The sequence below is a fragment of the Coloeus monedula genome (genome assembly GCF_965178545.1).
Source record: "Coloeus monedula genome assembly, chromosome: 10".
NCBI lineage: Eukaryota > Metazoa > Chordata > Aves > Passeriformes > Corvidae > Coloeus > Coloeus monedula.
The window spans coordinates 10,425,878-10,438,817 of record NC_138790.1 but is presented as its reverse complement, the minus strand read 5'-3'; the positions used below and the strand labels follow the sequence as shown (position 1 = coordinate 10,438,817).

Below are 12,940 nucleotides of genomic sequence, written 5' to 3'. Positions count from 1 at the left end.
CCTCTGACTAAGGTCCAAGCCTGTTCTTTCTAGAAGGTTTTCATAGTAAGTAGCCATTCTACCAGCATAACAAAGGTCCATCTAGAATCATCCTAAAGCCATGTCAAACCCATGGATAGGTGGGAAAAAGGCAGGATGCCTATCAGCTGTGTGCAAGAGCCAGTTTATATTGGGTTGACTCTCTGTCAGTAAATTACTGAAATACAGTTAACCATCAAAACCCACCAGCCCAATCATCTGTCATTTAGCTCCTGATTATCAACTCTTTGATTTGTTTGTCAGCTCTCTGAACTGAATATATCCTGCCATAGCTATTGAATGTGGAGGAGTTCATCAGACTTGTACATAAAGCCTTGTGATTTTACCCTTAGTAATTCAATCAGTAAACGAAGGAAGGAATATTTCTAAGCAGATCATAAAAAATGTAGTTAGTTTTGTTTACATTTATTCTTCAGTAAAACTTGTCCGTTCTTTTATAATATTTTAAAAACACGATGTGAAAGAAGGTTGATGATTGCTACTGCTTACAGAGACTTCTGGATTTATTTACTGGTTTAATTTGGAGCAGAATTTGGTCATTCAGGGCTCTTTGGGCATTGTGAAGTATACCCCAGCATGGGTTGTCTTTTCTCTGCTTCTGTTTTTCATCAGCACGTAGCTAAAGACCTGGTCTTTTGGCAGCTGTATCAGTGACAAAAATGAAATGTAAATCAAGAGTACCCAATAGATACTGTGAAATGAGCAATCTGAATATAAAGCCTTTAAACTTCTAGTCTTTTTGGTGTGCTGATCTGAAAACCCCATCCTGTACCTGTTAAACTGCATAGACAATGAAGGGAAATATTCAGTATTTTAGTTTCCAGTGAAGCCAATAACAGCCATGGGAGACTGAAAAAAGTCTATGAATACCTTACAAGATGAGGTCCTGATATTGCTAGTGATTATATTCTGCACATGGGTTCCAAATCCATAACAAAATCAGAAAGACATTTGTTTGAGGTATTTATAGAGCGTCTGTTTGCCTAACCATCTGTGCTCTGATTGAAGTATACACATGGTCCAGACTGAATAAAAACCATTTATATGGATTGGAATAGTAACTTTGACACTGTTATGTCTAAAGATTTTGCTCCTAGTTACTTTGCTGACCTGTTTACTTGCAAAGGCAAATTTTAAAACTGTAAAATCTGAAAGGTAGCATGAGGAAAGAGTATGACTAGTCTGTCCACTTCAAAAAGGCTTTGAAGTTAAGACATGCTGTTTGAACATTGCATGCCTTTCAAAACTGCTTCTTGCTTAGGGTCTGGATTAAGCTGGCTGCCTTCCTCAGTTGTTGAGTAGCTTTTGGGTTTATTTGTGAGGGTAAAAGTAGGAAGATGCTAAGGTATTTTGCTCTGCTTTCACTTCTCCCATATTTCTGTTTCAAAATGAGAGTCATCCCTTTTTTGTTGTTCATGATGTTCACTACAAATATTAGCAGAACACAAGAAATGTAGCTCACTATAGCTTGGCATTATTTGCACTGAGAAACCTCACTGTGTTTATTCACTTTGCTTCCTTCAAGATTATTTTTTTCATGGGTCAGTATGTTTTCTATGTTAAAAATGCCAAGATTAGGAGTCATAATGAAAAGAGGAAAAGCAGCAGGCTGTAATATGATTGATTCAAAAAAAACATATGTAATGGTCACTTATCATTTATTAAGATTGCTCCTTAGGAATGATTATTGAACAGCAAGTTTTGGGAAGCTGGTTATACTTGTTCAAGATGGTAGGAAATTGAAGTTTCTGATATTGTTTCACAAGATTAATTTTCTTTAGTGATAACCTGGGGAATTCTTTAAATTACCTCATCTTAGTTGATGTAGCACCATCTGCCACATCTGCAAAGAAGATAATTATTTTCAGGAGCATCTGTGGGTTTTTTGATTAAGTCTTGAGTCATCGAGGTCAGTATTTTTGAATTATTCAACATAGGAAAGATGAAACAATTGGTTTGCATTTTGGACAGTAATATATGATGTGTTATTATTATAGTTAGTGACATAAACATCATAGCTATTTACTACAGTCCTCTAATTTCCAGGAAATTTGTTTTTATTCTTTGTGAGTGCATATAGCTTGTAGGAAAAAAATTACCAGTTACAATTCATGAATCATTAAGACAGCACCTGGTGGCAAATGAGTGTGGAGACTTCTCTGTTAATAGAAATACTAAAGTGAAAATGGTGCTCTTAACACCAAATTGTAGGTCCAGGTTCCCAACTTCAGTTTCAAAAGCTGAATTATAGATTAGGATCTTTCACACCAAAAGAAAACTCCCAAAATGAATCATCCCTTAAAAGAGATTGCTTGCTATGCCTGTGGCTTTCTGTGATACCTCCAAGTCAGATGAGTACATCTAATTCAGATCAGCATTCTCCATCACATACTAAGAAAGGGAGCCAAGCAAACTTGAGAACTGAGACCTGAAAACTTCAACAGCTTTCTTTATCTTGTAGTGAAAGGGCTCTAATCTGTGCCAGATGTCTTGGAAGTCCAGCACTTTGTGTAAACTCTTAATGTGAAGTAACGAGCATAGTACATGAATGCAGAGCTATCGCTTGATGATGAGCTGGCTACATTTCTGCGAGAGTTTCTTTCAGCTTCCTGCTATTGAGGAACTAATGAGAACCAGAAGCTTCTCAAAGACAGAATAGTTTTTCCCTGGAGTGACAATGAAAAATGGGTTTATATTACTGCTTTTGCTACAGAGCGAGGGTGGCAGAGCTGTATTACCTGAGGAGGGTCTCTTAAGAAAACACCTATTGAAAATGAAAGCTTAGAAAGGGTGCCCATGGGATAAAGAATAGAGAAAACTTTGCCCTGAGAGTTGAGATAGTTGAAAAAGAGATGATTAAGTCCAAATCCGTGTTCTGTGTTGGAAGAAAGACCTGTACCCCTGAAGGTATCTGTGCAGGACCTCATACGCTGCATCTCACTGAGTTATAGAAGACTCGCATTTGTGGTGTTGCATTCCTAGCCTGAAGAAGCACAGCTGATTGCTTGTTTTCCCATCAGCTGGCATGCACTGCTACAAATCTCCTTTGTGTGACACCTAGAGGGGTTCGTGTACCTGACTGACCAGCAAGAGTGGCCAGGGGGGTTTCGCTGTGCTTCTTTTAGAAATTGTGTACCCATGAACTCAATAAGGAAAAGGCTGTGGAGTCTGAAACTGAATGTAGCTCTCCTATTTTAACACTTCTTTGTTACAATTTTTCTGCTTTTCAGTGACTGAACCCTGACTGGTTGAAGCTGTTTGCAAGCGGTGGGAGCCCAGAGTTCCTGTCCCTGGCACAATTCAGGAGTTGAACTGCAGTGCAGCAGGAGAATAGGGGTTCTGCTCTGCAGTTACAGAACAGGAAATGTAAACCTAAGACTAAAAAGCTCTGAAGTGTTAGAGATACTTGTAAATGCATTGTCCCTTGTCCTGTGAAACACAGTTGCTGATTTTTACTGTGCTTCAAGTAATCAGCTGGATGTGAAATACAACTCTGAGGACTGGGATAGGTGACAAGAGGATTTAGGTTTACCAAATTTTGGGAACACCAAGGGCAGTTGGGTTTCCTCTCTGAACTTCAGTCTAAGTGGGAGCCTTGTCTCATTTAAAACATTTAATGGCATTCTACATTTCTTTCAGTCATCATGTACTTTTAACAAGGTTTTCTATATTTACAAATGAAAAGTAGGCTTATTTTGAAAAGAACACAGATTTTAAAGGATTAAGAAGCTTTTACAGATCATTTCACTTTCCGCATGACTTGGAGGAGAGCTTTACTTCTGTATGGGACATGTCATGTGCTACCCCTTGCTGAAATACTGTCCAGAGACAGCACAGGTTTGTTGATACTCCAGAATGTCACTCTTTAACTACGTTTTCCAGCTATGCTTCAATGTGCTATTCTACTTGTACTGTTTAATTAAGTTCCAAAGGAGGCCTTCAGGTAGCCAACTTGTTATTTTTGTTGCTGTTAAACTCAGCAACACTTGCACTGAAGTTCAGTTCCCTGCCCACAGTGGAGCTGAGAGCAAATAGTTATTAGCAGCCCATCCGCTCCTTGTAGGGTGAAGCAGTGGCAGAGCCACTCGGTCTTCCTCTCAGTGAAGAGCAGGAGAAAACAACAGGCCTTGTACTTCAACCTGCAGGTCAGCCTTGATCTGTAATTTTCTATTAGATGGCAGAAGTGATGCATCTTATAAAAAGAGGCAGTGCACGGCTTCTGTGGGGAGTAGTGGGCTTTACTTTGTACAGAGGCTGCATCTCAGTGTGGACTTACCAAGGAGGATACTTATGTAAGGTTTGACCATCTGAATATGAGGTTCCTACTTTAAATGAAGATAGAAAGCCAGAATTGACTTCATGTGTTTAATTTCCCTCATTCTGTTAAAGAACGTGGTATAAGGCCTATAAAATGCTAACTTGCTTTGGGAAATGCCTGAGAAGTTACTGCCCAGAAATTTACTGTGTATCTATATCATCTGAGCAGGGATGCAGAATTTTGTACACAGGCAAAAGTCTTTTTTCTAAGTACAAATGATGCTGATATCTTCCAGAGTATTACATACTTTTCAAGTGAAGTCAGTTAACCCTCTGGTCTCACTTGTGCATCTGTATTCAGTCATCCCACGTGATTCATGATGCTTCCCCCCAGCTAGCAATTAGTAAGTGCTAAATTAGTGTTACAATTTTTATTCACTCTTCTAATTCTGGCACATCTAGATACTTTTAAAAAATTATTATGGAATAGCACCACACACATCATCAGAATTCTCTTTGACAAAGTTTTTTACCAGTGGGAATGCATATATTCATAGCTAGTCCTAAGCAGCATCAAGTGAAATGTACACGCATGAATCTTTGAGGAAAAGGTAGCCTTAGTCATGCCTGACTGTGGATTTTGGGGAAAAAAAGTGAAAGTGGCCTCCTCTTAACATACTGATATACATTCCAGTACAGGTGACTGAGGAAAATGCATTTTAGGTTTGAGCATAGCGGGAAGTTGCACATGGCCTGTTACCCCATTGGAACCGATGAGAGATTATTACTCCAGCCATGGTAACCTGGTCACTCTTTATGGGCCATCACAACATGTTCCACATATTCTCATAGGTGACTTGCAATAGTTAAAAGCACTCTAGAGACCCAATCTGAGAAGCAGAACATAGTCATGTAGGATGCTTTTTCCCAGTATGTTTCTGGATAAATAGTCCTTTAGCATGTGTGGACTTTAACTGTGATCATGTCATGACCAGAAGGAGAAGCTTCATTAATCTTGGACCAATGTGATTATTATACAATGGAAGATCTTAGAAGACTGGCCTGAACTATTCCAAAAGAAAAGTATGAGGGTTGGGTCTTGCCGTTTGTGCAAATAATTTGGCTGGGGGAACTTGTTTTTATGGTTTTGTACTTCACATCTGCACAGTGCCAAAGTAAACATACTTGTTGTGTACCACTGACTCACAAAACAGAATATCTGCACGACTTACGTTTGCTCCAAACCCAAAGTGTATCGAGCTATTCCATCTGGATTACAGAATAGAATACTACCTCTTCTGCTGTGTTTTTTACTTTTCAGTCACTACCCCTTTACTACCATCCTGGCAGGTAAAAACACAGCAAATATTGTTGTTTACCAAGCTGAATTAATGCAGCAAATATTTCATTTGCTGCTCCAAGCTGCCTGCTTATGAAAACAAGCTAGTACCACTTTTTACAGTGGCATTCAGGACAGACAAGTCTGTTTATAGGCAGTTTATGCTTTCCTCTCATGTTCAAAAGATATCAGTCTGCTATTTCATATCTAAAGTGTTTCGCTCAGGACAGTCTTCCAAAAAGGGAAAATTAGCAATAAATGGACTGGTAACATCAGCAAGGAGGGTATAGACAGCTTCTTGTGTTCTGAGTTACATCTCTCTACTGACCTGTGTTTTGGTATTACTTGAGTTATTTATGTAGCTGAGTCACTGGAAAGGTTTTTGGGGGCTTGTTTCTTTTTTGTTCTTCAGCAACTTTGAATCTCCACTGATGCATGAAGTCCCAGAGCACCAAGGCAGCAGCACAGAAAGTTCTGCAAGCAGTTTGGGAAGCTCTGTCACAGCATGTAAGAAGGTAACTTTTAAGTTTATGTTATATTCAAAGTCCAATATATATATAGCTTTGCTTTTTAGCTTTCAGCTTTAGTGAGCAATACAAAATTTAAGTGATACTTAGAAAAGGTCTGATACAGAAAAATAACTTAGTAGGGCTGTTGTGGTATATTGCAATTTTTGTCCGCCTGGTCTATACTTGTCTGGTCCCAAAATATGTTATACATATATGGGAGATAAACTCCCATTGAACATTTCTAATTTACCTCATTATCTGATATTTCATTATATGAATTAAAAGCAGTGCATAGCAGGAATACCTTCAGGACTGCTCTTCAATAAATGGCAAGTTTCTGGGACCCAGACAGAGCTTTGCTTTTCTCAGGTCAGTACGATGGAGGGTCCTTCATGAAAAAACTTTGACTGGAATGGTTTTTACAACAGGAGGTGGTATAGATTGCTGTTACTGTTTCCTAAAACTAGGTTTATATGTACTAATTTAATTTAGGGCATGTGGGAGAAAAAAGGTGACACCTGTGTGTGTATGCATGTCATTAGGAGGGATCGGATGTAATTTTGTGCTTGTAGCTAATTTCAGTACAACTGATAATACAAAGGTGAAAACCTTTTATTCCTCCTGCCTAGGACCTTGTTATGGCAGTACAGTCTGAGGGAAGGGGGCACTACCAGAGACTATTGAGGAGGACTGGCTGCCTTTCACCTCTCACTTTGCAATAAACCTCAGAGCTCTACTGTCTCCCACAGGCATAATTCTAGAGCTGAAAAATGCTACAGCATTTGTTTTAAACCTTCACAGTTCATTCAGTCTTCCCATAATTCTGACTTTTAATAATATTTTCCGTTTGGATTTGAATTTTTTTGTTTGTTAGATTTATGTAAGAAGAGAGAAGGATAAAACATGTAGATGCTAAAGATTTATTTTCCTTATCCTGAAAACCACACACAGAAATTTTGTTAGATATAATATCATTGATGTAAAAATAGAACTCGATAAGACAGATGTGTGTGCTGGGACTAGGCTTCTCCTTCTCACCCCAACATGGCTAAAAGATAAAGTGTCAATATTTCATTTGGTCAAAGGGTTCATATGCAAGATAACACTTGATTTTTAAAAATGCTGCTGACTGTAATTGGAATCCTCATATAGACAGAAAATCTACTGTGTGGGAAAACATCTTAAATTTTCATTTAATCTCAGAGTTGTTTATGTAAGAGTGAAGGACAGTGGCACAGCACTAAGTGCCACCACTGCCTTTACAAGTGCTCCTGCTTGCTCATGATCAGAAGCATCACTCCCTAATTTTAAAGGGTAGCCTGTATGGTTGAGAGCTGCTTCACCTGTCCTATCCCATATATTTGAGCTGTTCATTGTAACATGAGTCAATTTTATGATTGTCAGCACACTAAAAGAAGTTATTCACTTCTGACAACACTTCTGAAAAACAGCAGGATTTTTTGGGCTTCTTTACACCATTGTCAGAGAAAGTGTTTACCTTTTGTGTGTGTGTGTGGAAAAGAATGAAGAATTCTCTTCTAAGCCTCTCTTAGGTGATTTTTAAGTTAGATTGCAATTGGTGGTGGAGTGAAATGCTGTGGGTTTCTGCTGCAAGGGAACAGTTTAAACAGTTGACTTGCAGGTTTGAGTAGTTATATTTGGCGTGAATGGCTCCTGTCAGGAACCATATGAGTTGTAGCCTGTTACTACACAGACCAACCTAAACGAATGCAGAAGATGTACCCCTGGATATCTTATTTTATTCTGTGTGTCCCACTTTCCTATCTTTTTTTGAAGAGTGGTAATTAACCAAAGCAATTAAGATGTTCAGTCACGAAGACGCAGATGTTTCATTTGTGGAGCAGAGCCTTTTTAATGCTGTCTCGGTTATAGATATTTACTGTATTTTAATGTCTTGTGATCTAAATCAGGGAGCAGGAAGCTGTTACACTAAACTCATACACAGTATTTTCCTCTGGGAAAGAGTGACTTTTCTAATCCACACTCTGCTAGAGGCTGATTTAGTTCATTGATTCACAACACACTGAGTAATGCTGACGGCTGAGTCTCTAGATGAGAGTGGAAAACTTTTTTTAGAACCATGAATTACTGCTGATTTCACATTTAGTGCATGATGCAGATTCATCCTGAATTATTTTCTGAGTGTTATGATCCTGCTCCAAACCAGATATACAGCAGTATAGTGTGTGCAGCTGTCACATGAGTATGGTCAATGAATCAAGTTCTGCTTTCAGTTACTTTTCAGTTTTCAGCTGATAGCAAAAATCCTAATGATTTGTCAGTGGGACTGGCCCTGCACTTGTCTTAATTAAATAAGAATGAAAAGAAGTACAAGACAGGAGGAAGAAATTTTGGCAAATGATACTGTTTGCCTTAAAAGTGCAGGACTGCAGACTGACAGCTGAAAGAGAAGAGGGTTAGTTTTATTGTCATTTGGTACAGATCACCGCAGTATATTTTGAAAAAATGCTTAAATGCAAGAATGGCAATGGGAATATGCTGGTAGAGATACAGATCCGAAGAATACCAGTTCTCACGTTGCTTATGATTAATTAACTAGCTATTTTAATTTAGATCAACTCCTTCAAGCTTATACACTTTTGATCATTGCAGTCATATATTATTTTGCTATAAGGATTTCAGTGTATTCCTTTAAAAGTATGAATATCCCATTAAGTTTTCATGCATATGCAAACTCCCACTATCTAAACACATGATACTATTTAACAGGAAGAAGTGCCTTACAATAGCAAAAGGCTGTAAGAAATACTCCATTACTCTTACCATATGTGTGTCTTTGACCACAATAATACTGCCTGTTACCAAAGAAATATGCCCAAAAGTTCACACGGCTTCTACAGATACATTTTTGCACAGCAGATGTGTGTAACCCAACCTGTGATCAGCATTGCAGGGTGGCCCAAATTATCCTTCCTCCACAGAAGTACTTATGGGAGAGCTCTGAGCAATATGATGTCTATAATGGTGCTAATGCAAGAACTTTTGTTTCATGAGATGGAGTTTAAACTGATCCAAAGTTTACCCCTCACTCCAGCCATCACGGTCTCAAATGTCACCTCCATCTCCTGAGCACCACTCAGACCTATGTAAAACCAGATGATGTGCAAGGAGGCCTCTGGCACATGTTCCTGCATTTCCCCATTCCCACAGCACTTTCTTTTTGGAGTAATTTCTGGAGCCTTTCCAGATGACTTTGAGGCAAGCTCTGTTCCTTAGATTGCGGACCTCTGCCAGCTTCTGCTGTGTGGACTCCAATGTATCTGATTTTGTTTTTCTCACCTGTTTTTTCAAATCCAAATTGCTGTAAATTATTCCCCCCAACCTCCAGTATTAAAAATGCTATGCATATTCACCCTTCTTCACGTTTCTGGATACATTCTCAAGTGTGTGTGCAGAACTACTTAGGCCCAGATAAAACGTAATCCTACTAATGTTGTTCATCTGCTTGAGGTTACTTAAAAATCACATGCTGTCCAGAACTTCCATGTAATAATTTCTACCCTTGACTTCAAAGTCTACTATGAAAAGCTGCATACAAAAAATTAAATGCAATATAAAGCCTTGGAACTCAAAAACCAGCCTGGAGTGACTCAGGCTTGGCAACCATGACCTGACCTGACCAAAACATTTTTTCAGGAGAGTTATTTCTTCTGCTGCTGCTTTACTAGTATTTCCTTCCTGATAAAAACATCCTCCGAAAGAAAGATAAAGCTACCAAGGGTCATTTAACATCCCACAGGAGACAAAGCAGTAGAAGTGTGGACTGCCCAGCTCATTTCATGGGTTTGTCATGTACAATATAGATCTGCTGTGATCGAGCTGTTCTGAAATGCACGCCAAGTTCTTCTGAGACAAAGACAAGCAGCACCAAGGATATCTGCAGCTTGTTTCTACATGATAAATTTCTGTCTATCACAGTTTCTCAGAAACTGTCTGAGTTTTGGGAGAGAAAGATCTAAAGTGATTAAAGCTGAAGACAAATTCACTGTGATTTTAAGGAAATGGAACAAGATTGCTTGTTACAGCAAAAGCTGTTTGAGATAAAGAGAACTGTTTCCTGTGTGTGCAAAATTATATTTTAACAGGTAATTAGAACTTCAGCCTTTAAGGATGAGAATATCTAGAATCAGATTAAGTCTTAAATCTCATATATATATATGTGTGTGTATGTGTGTGTTTTTTGTATATTCAATTCTGTATGTCTTCATAAAGCCTCAGAGGATGTTAGTTTTTCAGAAAGAGGAAAAGAAAGCCCAATTCTAGATTTTACCAACCAGTTCATAATGCTTAAAGATTTCCTTAACAAAAACCAAACCCACACAACAGTTTATTACACTAACAGGAAATTGTTTCTTTGGGATGTGGAGTATATTATTTTCCCCATGTAGTCTCAGAGTTAGTTATGATGGCAGGAATCTTTTTGCACTGAGACGGAAGGCTATAACGTTTATTGAGTTCAGAGTCATTGCACTGGTAAACAAGATTAGCTAGCAGCCCCCAAGAAGAGGCTGGTGTTCATGAGAAGCATTCATGAGCCTTTGGCATACTAAGAACAAAGTCTTTGGGCACAATACTTCCTCTGAGTATTTTGTGAACCATAAATTTGTATTCTAAAGCTCTTTGGAAGAAAACCCCTAGCAGGGCTGTTGTATTGAGAAACAACAACAAAGGTGGAAAGTCCCTGTGGAGGGCACCAAAAAAAGGGCACTGAAGCAGGCCAAGCTCAGGGGCTTGTTCCCTACTACCTCCTCATCCCTCTGCTGCTGACTTTTATTCAGAAATCAATATAAGTATGATACAGGGAGTGAAATATTAACTGTGTAAGTGACTTTTTACCAGAAATACAAAAATTACAGTGGGTGTTAGTCTGTGGGTGGTAATAAGCTTGCTTCTGGGTGCTCCCAAGTGTTAGAAAACTGTATCACCTGGCCAGATCAGCTTTCTATGGTCATTAATCTTCCCTGAGAAGTGAGAAGGCCTCAAAAGTTATTCTCACTTCTCTTCCTAAGGAAGGGATCTAGGCTTAGAGATCAAGTGTCGTTGAAGTAGGACAAATGTGTGTCAATACAAAACATGCAGTCAGGTGAAGGAAAGTACTGTAGATAGATATAGCAACAAATTTATATTTTTAAATATCATTATTAAAATAAAAGTCTAAAAACTAGAGTACAGTCTATTTCCATGTAATACAAGACTTGCAGGAAGTACAAGTAAAATATACATTTGTTTTACAAACATACTTCTTAACATTGCTGCCTGGGGAACATGATAAGCCATAGAAAACATTCTGGAAGTAGCATCAATGGTGCAGCAATATTTTTCCTGCTGTTCCCTAGATGTTTTAAAGATCCTGATGGTCCCTCTTTTTCATGGTAGAATATTAGTACAGAGGCAGAAAGTAAAGAATTCAGTTTAATCTAAGCAACAGGTTTGCAAACTGGCTTTGCCTCTTTAAAGTCTCCAGCTATCTGTAGCCCCATTTTGGCTTTGAGCAGAGGCTGTGGCACAAGCTGTAGGGCTGAGTCAACACAGATTAAACCCAAAGTCTTGGTCTCAGGGTGCCGAGTGACCTAAGGACTCACTACAGAAAGTCCAAAGTACTTCAGTTTCTCAGAAAACAGAAAGGCTTGTTTAAGAAGAAGGAGTTTGGAGCCTTGGAAGTCCCAGAAATTAGGCTGCTGGCAGAGTGAATAGTACTGATCTACTGTGGAGAGAAATACAGTCAGTCAAAAAGGCTGCAAGTTTGTGTACTCTGATGTAATTGAATAATTAGTTTTCCCAACATCTCTGTTTATCATTTTAACACAGAACAAAACTCATAGCAATATTTTCCAGTAAAAATATTGAGGTTAGGCATTTCCTTCAAGCATCAAGCATCTATCTCCAAGGACTCTCAGTTATGAAAGAAAACAGGCTAATACTTTAGGGGATATATAAGTGATTTGACTTAAGGTGCAGTAACTGGACGGGTCCAAACCAAACCATCTTGTCCATCTTGCTCCCCCCACACCCCCAAATTTTGTCAGCAAAATTTCTGTTGACTTACTGCAATAGGGTTCAGGCCTCCAAAGCACAATAGGGCTCAGAAAAATTTGTAATGATTTTAACTATTTTTAACTTTTTTAACAGATTCTCTGCAGTAACAGTCTGCTAGAATCAACAGACTACTGGCTGCAGAATCAGAGGACACCATGCCAAATTGGCTTTCTAGAAGACAAGTCAGAAAGCAACTGTGCCTCAGTAAGTACTCACTGCCATCTCCTCTGGAGAAAAGTTCCTTGAGAGTTATATGGGTGGGGTGCGGGGCTGACAACAGTACATGTTAAACTAAAAAGTCTGTAATTTCCACCTTTCTTTTAAAAGCAAACATACAAACTAAAAATACAGATTTCTATACAGAGCACATTAATAAAGATTACTGTAGAGGTTTCCCCACATTTGGCTTTCAGATTTTGCTGGCTTTCTGTATTTTTTAATGTTCATAATCTGCAACTCACAAGAGAGAAAAGTAAGCCAAAGAGAAAAGTATTCCAAACCGTAACTAGTTAAGTGACAGGTTGGAAAGAGAAGATGTTTAAAAGGCTGCTCAATCTTCCTGAAGGCAGAGAGACACAATTAAAGAGAAAAAACTCTTTCCATATTAGATGAGGAAAAGCTGCTGAAGAACTCAAACAGAATTATTTTGCACTTGAAATTAAATTTAAATCTCATTATTGTGGGTTATAATGCAATTAAGATCAGCTTTTGTTTAACA

At 38.5% G+C, this 12,940-nt stretch overlaps 1 protein-coding gene across 1 annotated transcript in view; it reads left to right on the top strand.

Annotated features, from left to right (window-relative positions):
- The window catches only part of SPHKAP (SPHK1 interactor, AKAP domain containing), a gene marked incomplete at both ends in the record, with an annotated part of 63,951 nt that overhangs the window by 13,529 nt on the left and 37,482 nt on the right, over positions 1–12,940 (top strand). The window contains 2 exon segments of the mRNA XM_082288448.1: positions 6,048–6,150; positions 12,316–12,426. Coding sequence (XP_082144574.1) covers positions 6,048–6,150; positions 12,316–12,426 — 214 coding nt within the window.